Here is a 17,715-nt window from a genome sequence, read left to right as displayed (position 1 = left end):
AGAAACAGAGAGATGTAGAAAAATAGAAGAAAAAATTGGTGAAGAAAACACTTGCCAGTATATTTAACATTGATAATCTTTTGAGGTATTGTTTAGAGGGAAAAATTAAAAGGTTACACAGATTGCATGTTAGAATTATGGTATTTCATTTTCTGATACTCATTAAAAAGTGTGAGACTGATGAGCAGAATAGTATACTATTGGAAAGCTGCTTTACTTATTGTTGTGTCTGCCAATGTCACTGATCATATGATTTTTAAAGTACGTCAACCTTAAATTTATTTCATAATTTTTTATTAGAATGTAGAATTTAATTAAAAGAATGAGTCAGAATAAGAATAAAGATTGTTAGAAGTTGGAGGGAAATGGTGTCATATAACATAGACTGTTTGTGATATAAGAAATCTGATATGTAGGATGAAGGATAAGAATGGACGTTGTAAACCACTGAATCACTTTAACTTTTCTTTTCTGTAGTTGGAGAAAATGAGTCCAAATTTCATGGCACACAGAGCTGTGGCTAAATACAAGCCTTGAAAACAAGGGATATTTTAGGATAATAACAATTTTATGCTTTTCACTTTTCAAATAATTTTCATCTATGTATTATCATTTGATATAAGAGCATCAGGGTGGATATTATTGCTCAGGTTTCAAAGATGCAAATTAAGAAGGCTGTAAAAAGGCACATTTCATGTTATGCAGTATATTTATTTTTTGACAAAGGACTAAAATTCAATACTGATCACTGAGGCCAGTGATCTTTCCACCCCAAGACACTGCCCCTACTCTTGTCTAATTTTACAGGAAAGTTGAGAGTATGAGAGCAGAAGAGGAGTCTAAATTATGAGCCATTGTTTGGAATGCAGAAAGAAACAAGTTTGTCTTAGATCATTATGCAGAATAAGCTGACTAGGGAAGAAACACATAAGGGGCAATATACCTAAAATGAAATGTTATTCTTAATTGAAATTATAAAATGTATGTAATATTTTTATTGATTCTTCATTATCTGCTTGTATCATGTATTCTTGCTATGTTCTAAGGTCTCTTAAGCTCCCTTGAGACTCCCTGACTTGCCAATACATCTCTTAAGGGAAATTCAGCTGTACCTTTTTCCAATGGGTTTTGCCTAAGCTTTTTTTTTTTTTTTTTTTTTTTTTTTTACTGCCCCTTACAACCTACTTAGGAAATGTCTGTTTCTTTCAAAGGTCCATTCTTAACTTTTGATGGGGTAAGATAACAAAAATTAATTAACTCAAATTGCAAGAATATCAAGATGCCAGGTGCTTGTGAAGTGGTTAGAAAATGTCAAATATGGTAGAATAAGTTATTGCCTTGAAACTCAGTATTTCATCTTATTGCCTTTGAGACCTTGGGTAAGTCTTAACCTCTATCGACTTTTGTTACTTTATTTGTAATATGAATAGATTTGACTAGTAACCTGTAAGATCTCTTCCAAATCTATTATATGACCCTATGAACCTAGTAACCAATAATATAAAATGACGCAAGCAGAAGTTCAGTCCTCAAGAGCTATTTTGGATCAGAATGTCATTATAAAACAAACTGAATCTATTTTACTTTATTATTGAAAAATAATGATTGATTATTGATGACTAATATGCAAGACAAAGATACTACTTTCAAAGAGGTGAGAATCTAATAGGTGGTCTAGGATATAGATAGATAGATAGATAGATAGATAGATAGATAGACAGATAGATAGAGATAGAGACAGAGATAGAGATATAGGGGTGTATGTGTGTGTGTCTCTCTCTCTGTGCGTGTGTGTGTGTGTGTATGTGTGTGTGTGTGTGTGTGTGTGTGTGTGTGTGTGTGTGTGTAAAGAATGGAAGGCATCACATGCAAAACAGCAGATTGTGGTGCAAATTAAGTGTTGTAAGAATTCTTAGAAGATAAGTTCAACTGGCTTTGTTTGGTCAGAGAAAGCTTCACAGAGAACAGGGAACACTGAAAGGGGCTTGTCTGGAGTGACAGAATTCAGATAAGAGGACATCAAGTTTGAAAACATTATGAAGGCAGAATAGTAGAATCTGAAATATGATTAAAGAAAAAGGAATGACAAACAGTCAGTTATGCTTTGGGAAATAAAGTTTTTGCAGCTGTTTATTTGTATGCATTTTAAATCTCTCCACCCTATCAATAAAACAATAAGCATCTATTAAGTATCCCCTACATCATTCAATGTGTGAAGAATTGGTCATAAATTTTAAAATGGCCTGTATGAAATAAACCATGGAATGGAAACTTCTCTTATAATGAAAGAGAATTACTCTTGCACAATAGAAAGAATGCTTATAGACCAGTAGAATGTGGTGGATTTTTACCTCTCTGAGCCTCAGATTCCTCTCTTGAAGACATCAGGGGTTCAGCTAAGTGGTCTGGAAAATATGTTCCTTGTTATTATATGTTACTGCATTAGCAGTCATCCTCATAACCTGTAATGAAGATACAAGTGTCATAGAGTGAATAAATTTCATGTACTGTTTTCCATATTAGAATTCATGATTTGTTTTCTTTTTCCCCCTGGTATTTCTTTTTTTATTTGCTATTGTAATTTTTATTTTTTATTTATTTTTTAAAATTTATTTTTAGTTTTCAATATTGATTTCCACAAGATTTTGAGTTACAAATTTCCTCCCCATCTCTACCCTCCCTCCCATCGCAAAATGGCATGTATCTTGGTTGCCCCTTTCCTTAGTCTGCCCTCACTTCTATTATCCCACTCCCCCCTCTTAGTCCCTTTCCCCTTACTTTATTGTAGGGCAATATAGATTTCTATACCCCATTGCCTGTATATCTTATTTCCCAGTTGCATGAAAAAACAATTTTTTGAACACTTGTTTTTAGAACTTTGAGTTCCCAATTCTCTCCCTTCTTTCCTCCCTATGCACCCTCTTGAGAAGGCAAGCAACTCAATACAGGATAAATATGTAGCATTATGCAAAACACTTCCCTAATAGTCATGTTGTGAAAAACTAACTATATTTCGCTCCATCTTATCCTGTCCCCCTTTATTCATTTTTCTCCTTTGACCCTGTCCCTTTTCAAAAGTGTTTGCTTTTGACTACCTCTTTCTGCAATTTGCCGTTGCATCTATCATCTCCCCTCTTATCCCTTTCCCCCCACTTTCATGTAGGGTAAGATACCCAATCAAGTGTGTATGTTTTCTGTCCTTAAACCAAATCTGATGAGAGCAAGGTTCACTCAGTCCCTTTCACCTACCCCCTATTCCCTTCCATTATAATAGCAATTTCTTGGGACTTTTACATGTGATAATTTACCACTTTCTATCTCTCTCTCCTTCTCCCAATATATTCCTTTCTCATCACTTAATTTTATTTTTTTAGTTATCGTTCCTTCATGTTGAACTTACCCTGTGCTCTCTGTGTATGTGTATGTGTATGTGTGTATATACACACACATATATACATATACATAGAAATATATACACATACACACAAATGCATATACACATATGCATATGTTTATACGTATATATGTATATGTATGTATATGTGTGTATCTATGTATACATATGTATATACATGTGTATGTATATATGCATATATGTATGTAAATTCCTTTCAACTACCCTAAAAACTGAGAAACATCTCATGAGTTACAAATATCTTTCCATGTAGAAATGTAAACACTTCAACTTTTGTAAGTCTTTTATGATTTCTCTTTCCTGTTTACCTTTCCATGCTTGATTTGATAGGTGAATTTTCTATAGAGCTCATGTCTTTTCATTGAGAATACCTTAAATTCCTCTGTTTCATTGGAAATCCATGTTTCACAGTGAAGCATTATACTCAGTTTTGCTGGGTAGGTGATGCTTGGTTTTAATCCTAGCTCCTTTGACCTCTGGAATATAGTATTCCAAGCCTCTCGATCCCTTAACATAGAAGTTTCTAGATCTTGTATTATCCTGATTGTGTTTCCACACTACTAGAATTATTTCTTTCTGGTTGCTTGCAATATTTTCTCCTTGACCTGTAAACTTTGAAATTTGGCTATGATACTCATAGGAGTTTTCTTTTTGAGATCTTTTTCCAAGAGGTGATTAGTGGATTCTTTCAGTTTCTATTTTATCCTCTGGCTCTAGAATATCAGAGCAGTTTTCCTTGAGAGTTTTTTGAAAGATGATGTCTAGGCTCACTTTTTGGTCATGGCTTTCAGGTAGTCCAATAATTTTTAAATTATCTCTCCTGGATCTATTTTCCATATCAGTGGCTTTTCCAATGAGATATTTCACATTGTCTTCCATTTTTATCATTTTTTTGGTTCTGTTTTATAATTTCTTGATTTCTCATAAACTCACTGTCTTCCACTTGCTCCATTCTAATTTTTTAAGGCATTATTTTTTCTGTGATCTTTTGAAACTCTTTTTCCATTTGACTAATTCTCCCTTTTAAGACATTCTTCTCCTCTGGCTTTTTGGAGATCTTTTGCCATTTGGGTTAGTCTATTTTTAAGGTGTTACTCTCTTCAGTATTTTTTGGGTTTCCTTTAGCAAGCTGTTGACTCATTTTTCATGATTTTCTTGCATCACTCTCATTTCTCTTCCTAATTTTTCTTCTACTTTTCTTAATTGACTTTCCAAATTCTTTTTCCCTGCCTCCATGGCCTGAGACCAATTCATATTTTTCTTGGAGGCTTTTGATGTAGGATCTTTGACCTTGTTGACTTCTTCTGGCTATACATTTTGATCTTCTTTGTCTCCAAAGTAAGATTCTATAGTCTGAGTCTTTTATGCTGTTTGCTCATTTTCCCATTCAATTACTTGACTTTTGAACTCTTTGTCAGGGTATGACTTCTCCCAGAGTAGAGAATGTTCTGTCCCAAGTTTCAGGGTTTTTGTTCTGCTGTTTTCTGAGCTATTTCTATTCTTAAGCAGTATGATACTCCTCTTCTGTCTTGTGCTCTCTTCTGTGAGGATAAGCACTCCTTTCTACCATGTAACTACAAGGACGACTCCTTTTCCACAACCATCACAAGCTCTGACACCCCAGGGGTCCTCCTCTCCCAAGGACTGACAACTAGGACCACAACCCAGATCCAAGTAAGGAAAAGTAAGAGAATCCTGCCTCAGAGGTAGCAAAGAGATCCCTGCATTCCCACTCTGATCAGCCCCTTTATTCTCCCTATTGTCTCTGGTCCTGGAGCTCCAGAAGCAGCCACTCTTGGTGCTGCAGCCACCTCCACCATGCAGGAGCTGGGGCTGGACTGTGCCCTTCTCTCACCCAGGTCCAACAGTTTACCCACTGACCTGTTATATTGTCTTTGGCATTTGGCAGTTGAGAAGTCTAGTAACTGCCACAGGTCAGTGATTCAGGGCCCTGAGGCCTGCCCTGCCCAGTCTGCTTCAGCCTGATCTGTCCTGGCACAGTCAAAGCTGGACTGCGCTCTGCTCCCAGCAAATGTGTGATAAACCTTTCCCAGTCACCATCCAGGTCATCTTGGGCTAGAGTCTTGTTTCACTCTGTCATATCATGGGTTCTCTAGCTCTATAATTTGTTTAGAGTCACTTTTTATGGGCATTTGGATGGATTTGGAGGAGAGCTCAAGTGAGTCCCTGTTTTCAAGCCAGCATCTTGGCTCTGCCGCTCCTGGTTTGTTTTCACAGAAGGTTAATGTAATCTAAATATCCGAAAACTATGTGACCCGAGAAACATTGAATGAGAAGGGACTTGAATGTCAGATATGTAAATGACTTAAAAAGAATGTAGCTTTTTAATGAATAAGGCATCTTGGTAAATATAATGTGAAAGCAAGAAGATATCTCCACTACAGGACTTTTTACAAGTTAATTTATTTTTAGGAGATTAAAATGAATTTTACTCTTTCCTGAGTTCCATTAGGGGAAGCACTTTGTAATAAGTATATAGTCAAAGAGTATAACTTTTTATTTTTGTGTATATGTATGTATGTGTAGATAGATAGAGCTTTCAAATAGCTTAGACTATAATAGGTGGTATAGTAAGTAGGAGATCTATATATATGTGTGTATATATAAGTTTATATGTGTCTGCCTTTGTATGTATATATGTGTATATAACATACATATGTTTTATTTCTCTTATTCTGTGTCACTATCTGAAAATATGCACATGTATGTATATACACATACATATACACAATATGTGCATGCTGTGTGTATCTGTGCATAGACAAACATACACACAGATACATATATATTTTATTTTGCATTTTGTGTTCATCTTATCTGTCAGAATATAGACAGCATGCTTCTTAATTGGTTCTCTGAAATCAGAAGAATATAAACATTGAGATAAGAAGAGTCGCACTATTGAAATTGTAGTCCATGTTCATTATATTATTCTAACTTTTTGGTTAATTGTAGAGAGCAATGGTCTGAATTAAGTAACTGTAATGCCCTTAATATTTGGCAATCTATTGTAGAGTTGCATAAACTAACTTTTTGCACTAAATAAAATACAAAGATTCAAGTTAATATTCTATAGAATTGTGGAATGCACTTTAATTCTAGTAGTGTTAAAGATGATGATGATATTGATAATTGTGAGAAAGATAACAATGAGGAGGGCGATAATGATGAAGTTCATGATGATATTCTTATTCTCATTTATTTAATGGAGTTAAAATGTAAAGATTCCAGGAACAATTTGCTACACTGATATGTTAATTTGTTATGATTTCTATTGTTCCTGTTGCTCTTGTGTGAATCCCATCTTCTTATCCTAGGTGCAACTCAAACTGAGAAAAGGTCACTATGCCATGATAATATAGAAACCTAATTTTCGCTGGACTCTTGCAAAGGTAAATATAATTCTTGGTTTTGTGGTTTATTATTATGTTCATTATCATCATTATTATGTTTATTATAAATGTTGAATGGAATAGTGAGAACAATATTTTTTAATTGTTTAATTAAAGGGTTTTTAGATATTTAAAACAAAATATTAAAAAGCTGAAAAGAAACTATCATTTAGTCTAAACTCATTAATTACTGAGGACAAATTAAGGTCCAGAGCAAGGAAGTGCTGGCACATCCTCAGTTCACTATTTCTTCATTTGGAAGCTACAGAATAAATGGCAGGAGAAAATCTCACTGGCATAAAGGAATTCATTCTCCTTGGATTTTCTGATGTTCCAAATCTCCAAGTACTCTTATTTGGGATTTTTGTTATCATCTATGTGAGTATCCTGACAGGAAATGGACTCATCATTGTGATAACCAAGTGTGACCCTGCTCTCCAGACTCCCATGTATTTTTTCCTTGGAAACTTTTCCTTTTTGGAAATCTGTTACACATCAGTGATTCTTCCCAGAATGCTGGCAGACCTTTGGACACAAAGGAGAATCATTTCTCTTTCAACCTGTGCCATACAACTTGGCTTCTTTCTTATTCTTGGGGGTACTGAGTGCTTCCTCCTAGCAGTGATGGCTTATGACCGTTATGTGGCTATCTGTAGGCCACTATACTACCCTTTAATCGTGAACTACAAAATGTGTGTCCAGTCGGTGTTTGGCTCTTGGATCAGTGCAATTGCAGTCCAAGCAGGGTTGACATATGAGATTTTCTCTCTTCCCCTCTGTGGTTCTAACAAGCTCAATCACATTTTCTGTGATGCTCCTCCCTTAGTGAAACTAACATGTGGGGACAATTCATTTAATGAATTCCCAGTCTATGCTAATGCTGTGCTGTTTGGTATGTTTCCTTTTCTGTTGATAGTTGTTTCCTACATTAAGATAATCACCACTATCCTTAAACTCCCTTCAGCTACAGGGAGATCCAAAGCCTTCTCTACATGTTCCTCCCACCTCATTGTTGTGGGCTTATTCTTTGGGTCTGCTATCATTACATATTTGCTCCCCAAGTCCAAAACATCAGGAGGAACAGATAAAGTGCTCTCTCTTTTCTATACCACTGTGACACCATTGTTTAATCCCCTAATATATAGTCTGAGGAACAAGGATGTCATTGTGGCAATGAGGAAATTGTTACCTAAGTGGCTTGACTCATCCTGCAAATAGCAGAACTGGAGAGACATGATTTCTGTCCTTTTAACTCAGGCTTCCTATAAGAATCTTTTCTCTGTCAAGAGTTCCACTTACCTTAGAAAGGTAATGATGCCATGGAAAATTTTTAATACTAATTGTCATAAGGGTATCAACATTCAGAAATAACAGTAAATTTTTAAAGCACTCGAGATATATGTGGATATGTTTATAGATATATAAATATACGTACATACAAACATATATCTGTGAATTATAGAGCTAGAAATTTCTATTACAACCACATACACATGCATACACACACATGTGTGCAGTTTAGATATTAGGCAAAAATAATATAACACTGTATTTATCTGTCACCTTGCATTTATGAAATATATTTGACAAGAGTTCTCTCTATTGAGCTTGGCATCTCTAATGGTAATCAGGGGAGGAGTTTTTGCTATTCTTCTCTTAAGTGCCTTTAATGAGTTTGGCCTTTTTTTGAATGGGGCAGGTAATGTGAAATCTTTTGTCTTAGAATGTTTTTCAGCATGAGACAATTGAGAGTGCTTGATTTGTATATGATGTGGTGCTGGTGGTTGGAAGTTTCCCACATTCTCCAACCCCCAGGGTCCTGAACAAAGTATATGTACTGGAAAGTTAGCTTTTGACTTTTGGTGGGTACACTCATGAAAAGGGTGATGAGACTCTGAGAAAGCCATTGAAATAAGCCCCCCACCCCAGTTTTGAAAAAACCCAGCTGTTAGTGCTTCTCTGGTAACTATGTAGTGAGATGTTGGACAGAAAGCTAGAAGCCTGTCTACTGGTTTGTGTTATGTGATCTGTTGACATTTTCTGTTTATAATTTCTGTTTGCGTTTGCCCTGAAGTTCAGGGGGATGATCTTTTCCCCCTGAACTAAGTGAATGATATATGTATCTTTAATTAAAGTGTGATCATTAACCCCTTAAAATTGCTTTCCTTAGAAAAGCAGATTGAAGAACCTGTGTTGGCAGTCCTTCTGTGTGCGCTTGTTGTTGGTCTTTCACAGCCACAGTAGCTGCCAGCAACATTGTTGTTACAGCATCATCCTCTCAAATAATCAGTATATCATTTCAATTTCATCAACAAATAGACAAACATAAAAAAGCATATATATTGATCCAAATCACACAGATAATTGTGGGAGGCAAGTAGGAAGAACTCAGATCTAGTCCAGTATTCTTTCTAAGAGACAATACTATATTTCCTCCTTTGTAGGTAGGTAGACAAACTCGGATCAGTAGAGAAGGTGCCATATGCTAGAGTTTCTAAAAATTCTACTGTCTAGGGTGGAAACATTTCTTTTTACGAGGCATAGTCTTTCATTAAATGGAAACTTAAACTGTGTTACTCCATTCCTTTCATTTATTTATTTTTCCCATTCATTCATTCTGCACTTTTCTTGGTGATTCTTCCATTTTATAAGAATCATGTAGAATGCTGTTACTTCCTTACTTTGTAATGCCACTCTAGAGTTCTAGGGTCAATTTTACCTGGTTAGTGTTCTTTTTTTTTTAAAGGGTAGGAACAAAAAATAAAGTAAGGCAATCCATATAATTGTCCAGTTTCTCAGTATGAAACCCTTCAATATTTGTCATGACGCAGAGGACTTGATAACAGATTCCCATTAAAGTTACAACTGAAGAAGTGTTCATTGTTTTACCTTTCCCAAAGGGAATTTAAAGGAACAAAAATAATTAAGCAACAGAATGAAACTCTAATGATGGAGTCTCATGAATTGGTCAGTGGGAGGATTATTTTGTAGTAGGAGGTGAGCTGTCAGACCCTGAAATCATCTATTAAATGCAACTTTCCTTATTTATTAAATCTTCTAATAAACATTGAATGCCCAGTAGGTGTAAGGCATAAAAGAAGGCAGAACATAAGCTATTAGATGAGAACTGAATCTTCAAAATACATGCAAATTTTATGATTTTATTTATTATTGTTTCCTACATGTTCATCATTTTTATTATCATTACCTCATTGGAATGATAGGCATACGCTGGTTAATACAAAATCAGAAAAAAAAAAAAACAGTTCTTAAAAGAAAAATGTCATAGTATTCATAAGCACATGATAGAATGCCCAAAATACATTAATAATAATAGAAATGCAAATCAAAATTAAACAAGCTTCATATTACACACCACAAACTGGCAAAACTACAAACTGACAAGCTACAAAAGTGGCAGCAATCAATGTTGAAGCAATTGTGGCAGCATAGGCACACTAAAACATTTTTGTGGAATTATGAAACCATTTAAAAATTTTGTAAATAAAGTGACTATATATATCCTTTGAACTAGAAGCTCTCTCTCCAGACTTATACTTCAAGAACACCATTGATAATAAAGAAGTTAAATATTCAAAGGAGCACTATTTTTTTTTGAGAATTAAGAATTGAAAATAACATAGATGTCAATGGATTGAGGAATGGCTGAACAAATTGTGGTACATGAATGTAATTCATTATACAATTATATGGAATGCCTTACTTTATTTTTTGTTCCTACCCTTTTAATAAAAAATTGAATTAATACTGTGCTGTATGAAATGATGTATGTGTGATGAATACAGAAAAGCATGGAAAGATCTGTAAGAACTGAAACACAATGAGGTAAGCAGAACCAAGGAAATACTGCACACAGTGACTATAACAATATAAATGGAAAAAGACGAGATAAACATAATTCAAAAATAAATAAAACAATACCAAATAAAAATAAAGCAAATGTTATGAATTTATAAAAATGAAGCAGAACTGAAATGAGGAGATATGAGAAGATACTACCAATATATCCCAATGTGGTGGTGAGAAGTATAAAGTTGTTACACACTGCACATTTTTGGACATTTCCATTGCATCAATCAGTTGTGCTGATATTTTCTTCTATAAAAAACATTATTTGTCAAATGGGATAACTCTCTTGCAGGAGTGTTGGATACTTAATATAATTAAAGGGAGAAAATAAATAGAAAATATTAGTAAGAAGTTATTAAATAAATCTAAGATTATGAGATAATATATTGTACATGTCTTATCTAGGTTACAAATATGTACTGGGTTTGTCAGAGAAGCCTTCACAGAAAATTGATAAATTGAAATAAGGTCTTGAAAGAATGTCAGAAAGCTAGTAACAAGAAAGAGTGGGGAAAGTAATATGAAGCAAATTAACTCATATAATTTTCATATTCTGAAATATATACATATATGTGTATATATATATACACATTATATATACACCTACATGTACATACACATATACACACATACATATACACATACACATGCATATATACATATATAAGTATACACACATTATATATAAATACATACATATACACAAATTATAGATAGATAGGTAGATAGATAGATAGATAGATAGATAGATAGATAGATAGAATGTAAAGCTGCACTTTTGAAAAAAGGTAATAACTTCCCTTTTGTTTCCTATTCAAAGCAACTGGAAGGTAATGTCCTCTACTCAGAGTCACAAATGTAATTTAGGCTCTCATTGCCTCTTTTTTATATTATCATAGTGATATCTTGATTACTAACCCTGCTTCAAGGTTTTAAATATTTTGTTAAAATCCTTGCTCCATGAAGGGTTTTGTTCTTGTTTTTAAGTTCTGTATGGGCAATGCCATAACCTAACTCAACAATAAAATATTATTTCACCTTAATCTTGCCTTTGAAAGTTTTTGCTTTGTTTTATAACTTCTGTTAGTACATTCTCAAATACACACATATATTTGAGATTCACTTTTGTTTTAAACTGATAGATATGTATGATCAAAAACATCTATAGACCACTATTTTAGGTGAGGGAAATTAAAACACAAATGTTGGATATAGAAGGGACATTACTGATTGTCTTATACAAATACCACAGTTTAGAGGAGAGGAAACTGGTCCAGATATTTGAAAAGACTTCCTATTCTGAAGTTTACATTTCTATAATAATTGTAAACAATATTAGAAGTAAACCACACAGAGGAAGGAAAGTTTATTATCCTGGGATTTCCTGACCTTTTTAACCTCCAAGAGTATCTGTTTGGGATTTTCTTAGTCTCCCACATGATTATTCTTTTAGGAAATTTTTCATCACTGTCCTCATTAAATAAAATCTAGCTCTTTGGATCCAGAGCCAAGATGGCAGCTGGCAAGCAGGGACCAGTGTGAGCTCCCTGCCACGTCCCTCCAAAAACCCATAAAAAATGGCTCTGAACCAATTCTAGAATGGCAGAACCCACAAAACAGCAGAGGGAAGCAGGGCTCCAGCCCAGGACAGCCTGGATGGTCTCTGGGTGAGGTCTATTCCACACGGAGCTGGGAGCTGGGAGCTGGGAACGGAGTGGCGCAGAGCCCAGCCTGAGCATTGTGGACCAACCAGACCAGGAGCTGGGTGGAGGGGGTCCTAGCACCCTGAATCAGTGAGCTGTGGCAGTTACCAGACTCCTTAACCCACAAACACCAAAGACAGCAGAGAAGGTTAGTGGGAAAAGCTGCGGGAGTGGAAGGAGTTCGCGGTTTGGCTTCCAGCACCGGGGGCAGTGGAGGTGGGGCAGCTACAGCTGCTGTTGCTTCTGGTCCCAGGCCCACCTGGTGGGATGAATTAAGTGGTGGATCAGAGCAGGAGTGCACAGCCTGCTGAAGATCTAAGCCCAGTCCGGGTTGGGGGTTCTTGGGGAAGGAGTAGTGCTGGTGTGACAGAGCTGGCACCTCCCCATCAAACGTGGAACATAGAACTCTGTAGTCTACAAGCAGTCATATCCTGCTGAAAAACTCAAGGGTCAAGTTAGTTGGTTGGGAATATGGCCAGGCAGCGAAAACACACCCAGATTCAGTCTCAGACTTTGCATTCTTTCTTTGGTGACAAAGAAGACCAAAACATACAGACAGAAATTAACAAAGTCAAAGTGCCTACAATAGAAACTTCCAAGAGAAACATGAACTGGTCCCAGGCCATGGAAGAGCTCAAAAAGGATTTGGAAAAGCAAGTTAGAGAAGTAGAGGAAAAATTGGGAAGAGAAATGAGAAGGATGCGAGAAAACCATGAAAAACAAGTCAATGACTTACTAAAGGAGACCCAAAAAAATACTGAAAAATACACGGAAGAAAACAACACCTTAAAAAATAGATTAACTCAAATGGCAAAAGAGCTCCAAAAAGCCAATGAGGAGAAGAATGCCTTGAAAGGCAGAATTAACCAAATCGAAAAGGAGGTCCAAATGACCAGTGAAGAAAATACTACTTTAAAAATTAGATTGGAGCAAGTGGAAGCTAGTGACTTTATGAGAAATCAAGATATTATAAAACAGAACCAAAGGAATGAAAAAATGGAAGACAATGTGAAGTATCTCATTGGAAAAACCACTGACCTAGAAAATAGATCCAGGAGAGATAATTTAAAAATTATTGGACTACCTGAAAGCCATGATCAAAAAAAGAGCCTAGAAATCATCTTTCAAGAAATTATCAAGGAGAACTGCCCTGATATTCTAGAGCCACAGGGCAAAATAGAAATTGAAAGAATCCATCCATTGCCTCCTCAAATAGATCCCAAAAAGAAATCTCCTAGGAATATTGTTGCCAAATTCCAGAGCTCCCAGATCAAGGAGAAAATACTGCAAGCAGCCAGAAAGAAACAATTTGAGTATTGTGGAAACCCAATCAGAATAACCTAAGATCTGGCAGCTTCTACATTCAGAGATTGAAGGGCTTGGAATACGATATTCCGGAGGTCAATGGAGCTAGGATTAAAACCAAGAATCACCTACCCAGCAAAACTGAGTATCATGCTCCAAGGCAAAATATGGATTTTCAATAAAATAGAGGACTTTCAAGCTTTCTCAGTTAAAAGACCAGAACTGAATATAAAATTTGACTTTCAAACACAAGAATCAAGAGAAGCATGAAAAGAGGTGAAAGGAAACACACTGGGATGGACGTGAAGTGTGCAGATGGATCAGTTGTGTATGTCCCTTTCTATGCAATGATTGTGAGGCAGGCAAAACCTTATAAAAAAGATAATGCTATCAGTGATGGTGTTGAGGTAACTGGGGAAGGTTATTGTATCAAAATATTCTATGTGAAGCCTTTGAAATATAAAGGTCCAGTCAAGAAGGGACAAAAACTAGGAGTTCTGCTGCCCATGCAGGAAGTTTATCCTGGAGTAACATCACATTTACATATTCAGAATTGTGACTTGAGCAATCCTACTTCATATCTGTGAATGAAAAGAGGATGACTTACACTTTCACTTTTTAAAAAGTATCTTAAATTTTAAAATTGCAATCTGATTATCATTTTGCTGTATTCTTTAATCTCTTTGCCACAAATTACATTTCCGATGCCTATTTTTTCAATATCTGAAATAAACAAAATCAATGCAAAAAAAAATCTAGCTCTTCATAGCACTATGTGTTTTCCCTCAATGGGAACTTTTCATTCTTGGACATCTGTTGTGTGTCAATCAGTCTTCTCAAACTTCTGAGAGATGTTTGGAGCTTAAAGAGAATAATTTCCTCATCACTATTTTTTATGCAGCTTTTGTTGCCTCTGTATTTTGGAAGTCACTAAAAGCTTCTTCTCACCTCTGATGGCTTATTACAAATATGTGGCTATTTAAGCCTTTACACTGTATTTTCATCATGAACTATAAGATGTATGGCCAGCTGGTAATTGGTTCCTAGATTGCTGAGTTCCCATTCCTGACTAATGGGGGAAGAAAGGCCATCTCTTTCACATATAAGGTCACTAAGCAAATAACTCAAAAAAAATTCTTGTGGAACACAGAATGGTGGGATTATATCAATAAGGCAAGATTCATGACCTCAAGGATGACCATGAATATGCCTGAATGGTTCAGAATCCCAAAGTATGAAAAACTCTTTATGTAGGAGGCACAAGAAAAATAACATTTATTTAGACTCCAGAAGATCAAATCCAAGAACCAATACCCCCAATTCAATAGAGTAGCAGCTATATTCCAAACCCAGTAAGCCCACCTCAAGGTACTAACAAGGAAATTATAACACAGTATTATAGCAAGGAACCAAGTCATCCTGTAACCTCCCCCTGACCCTGCTAGAGCTTTCCTGTAAACAATCACTCAGAAATCCTAACTCTCAGATCAGCACTCTCTTCTGCAGCTCTGCCAATGCTGGTTCTCTCAATGTCTGCTCTTCAGCAGCCTTTGGATGTCTGATGCCTCAATGTCTTCCTCTCATTTCTGCTCCTCTTCAACTCTGAGCTCTCCTTTTATACAGTGCTAGCTGGCATCTGATTGGCTAGAACTCAGGTCTCTGATTGGCTGAATTCATGATTGACTAGAACTGAGTACATGTGCTATTGGCTCTGATCTTGGAAACTCACCTTAGGGTTTTGAGGGCTTCATGCCCACATAGGTTTAGCACCTAGTAAGTAGGGGCTTTAGACCTACTTACAAACAAAGATAAATAAAACTTTAACCTAGGCCCACCTGATGCCTATTGAATGGGTGGGGAAGATATTTGATCACATCAATACTACATCATTTTAGGATGATGGCAAGATAAGACACCAATATAGATAACAAGTGCCAGCCTCCACAGAGTTTGTTCTAAGAAAAGAGACAAATGAAATTAGGTTGTGTCCATGTTTTAATTTCTCTCAAGATGGTAACATATATGCACTGCATGGGAGTCACATCCAGAAGTTGGCTAGTTCACAACTGGCTCAATTTGGGGGCTGGAATGACCAGTTTATAAATCCTTTTCAACAGGGGTTGATATCAGTTCCTCATCATTCTTCTCCAGGACAGAGGAAATACCTGTTCTAACAGGTCACCACCCTACAAGACCACTCCAGGGCTTGGGGTATCTAGGCAGAAGAATCTGTCTCCACCTAAGCTTGAGCAGTACACAATGGAGCTCCCATACCTTTAATTAAATCATGTCAGGCTTGGGTTGGAGTTTGATCAGGATAAGACTCAACAAAATCTCATTTTCAGTAATGTCCTTCTGAAGAAATTTAGAGAAGGGGGCTGAAGGAGGGGAGGAGCTATGAATATCCAAGGTACCAATTACTTAGAAAAATCATTTTTCACACTAGGAACATACAAAGGGTAGAAGTGAAGAAATCTCATAAAGAAAGTCACTAGAATCATTAAGTCCTTAAGGGTCAATATTCAAATTTGACCATTTAAACAGTGTCCTATCATAAGCTTTAACACCTGTTTCTCCAAGATGGGACCATATAGTACCAAGTGATGTTTTCACATGTAGTATTTGATTTACATCAATATCCAGTTTTTAGCACCCCTGCACTTGCTGCAGTCATGCATCATAAAAATCCATCTCACATTGTAACTGTATAATTTTTGCCTGTGACCTTTGCCCCCTCCTGTTGGTCTAGGGCAGAGGTGAGGAACCTGCAGCCTTGAGACCACATGTGGTCCTCTAGATCCTCAAGTGTAACCTGGAATTTGAAAATATTTTTCGAATAAAAAAATGTTTCATGTAATAACTACATATAAACTGTATTTTGAATATAAAAAAGTTTGCCATATGTCATTTGGCATCTGACAAACATAGTCTTCAATGTGCTTCCATATCAAGTTTATTTTTGAATTTTGATTTAAAGTATGTATAAAATGAAAATGGTTGCTTATGCAAATATGTGATGGAAAATTGTAGAAAAATATTATGAGCTATCTTTGTTAAAGAAGGAAATAGCTAAATGAAAGAATATTCAATCAGCAAATGAGCAAGTGAATGAATGAATAAAACTTTTAGTCTAACATTTATGAAATTTTCATCTGAGTCATGTTTGCAGTCCAAAATTTATTCACATAGATTGCATTTCCTTTTTGCTTCATTGTCTAGTTATTTGCAAGTGATAAAAAAGACACCAAATATCTGATATAAATTGGATGAGAATCCATTTTTTTCTTGAAAATTTCCAGAAAATATTTATTGGAAATCACTTCTACAATTTTAGTTATTTATTCATGTCTTTTTTGATGGCATGATCCAATGATAATTTATTTTCTAATAAAATATGCAATGTCATGAAGCACTTAATAGTTTTTTCTCAATTGTGTAATTTACAATTTTAGCATCTTAGTCACTCTTTACTTTGTAAACTTGGAATGTATTTGTATTAAAGGAATATATATCCCTCAATGATGTAGTCAATTCATTAATTTATGTGAATATCTGCTAAGTAGACCAATCTTTCTAACCATATCATAACCCTTATACATTCACTCAGGGTGAAAGAATAAAAGAAGGAAAAGTCTAATTAAAGAAGATTTAAGTATTACTTGTAATAATTGTGCTTTAAGAAAACCTCCTAACATCTATGTGGGTTAGCAAGATGACACACTTACTGACCCTCTGCATAAAAAGGGAAACAATGAAAAGATAATTGGTCTTAATTTCATATAATTAATGATATTCACAGCATGTTCTAATGCAGTTGCAAATTGCTTTGAAATTCTCTTTGGTGCTGAAACATGTTTATGCATGATGCGGTCCATTTATTTATTTTCTTTTATATGAAAAAAAAACATGCAAAAATTTCTGTCATTAATTTTTCTCCATTTATACAAATTCCACAACAAGAAGATGATTTTTTCCTTTCAGTTTAGGTTAAAAATATCACCCCAACTGT

At 35.5% G+C, this 17,715-nt stretch overlaps 1 protein-coding gene across 1 annotated transcript; it reads left to right on the top strand.

The window, feature by feature from the left end:
- The first annotated feature begins 7,089 nt into the window (after window positions 1–7,089).
- On the top strand, window positions 7,090–8,046 carry LOC118855048 (olfactory receptor 10AG1-like). Its single transcript, XM_036765179.1, has one exon. The coding sequence runs from the start codon at window positions 7,102–7,104 to the stop codon at window positions 8,044–8,046; it is 945 nt and encodes a 314-aa protein (XP_036621074.1). The 5' UTR covers window positions 7,090–7,101.
- The last annotated feature ends 9,669 nt before the right edge of the window (window positions 8,047–17,715 follow it).

This window comes from Trichosurus vulpecula, chromosome 6 (assembly GCF_011100635.1).
Source record: "Trichosurus vulpecula isolate mTriVul1 chromosome 6, mTriVul1.pri, whole genome shotgun sequence".
Lineage (NCBI taxonomy): Eukaryota > Metazoa > Chordata > Mammalia > Diprotodontia > Phalangeridae > Trichosurus > Trichosurus vulpecula.
Note: the sequence above shows the minus strand (reverse complement) of the source record. Positions and strands in the feature narration are given on the sequence as shown.

Excerpts from the sequence above, each read along its gene's own strand:
- LOC118855048 (XM_036765179.1), top strand. The coding sequence starts at position 7,102 with ATGGCAGGAGAAAATCTCACTGGCATAAAGGAATTCATTCTCCTTGGA.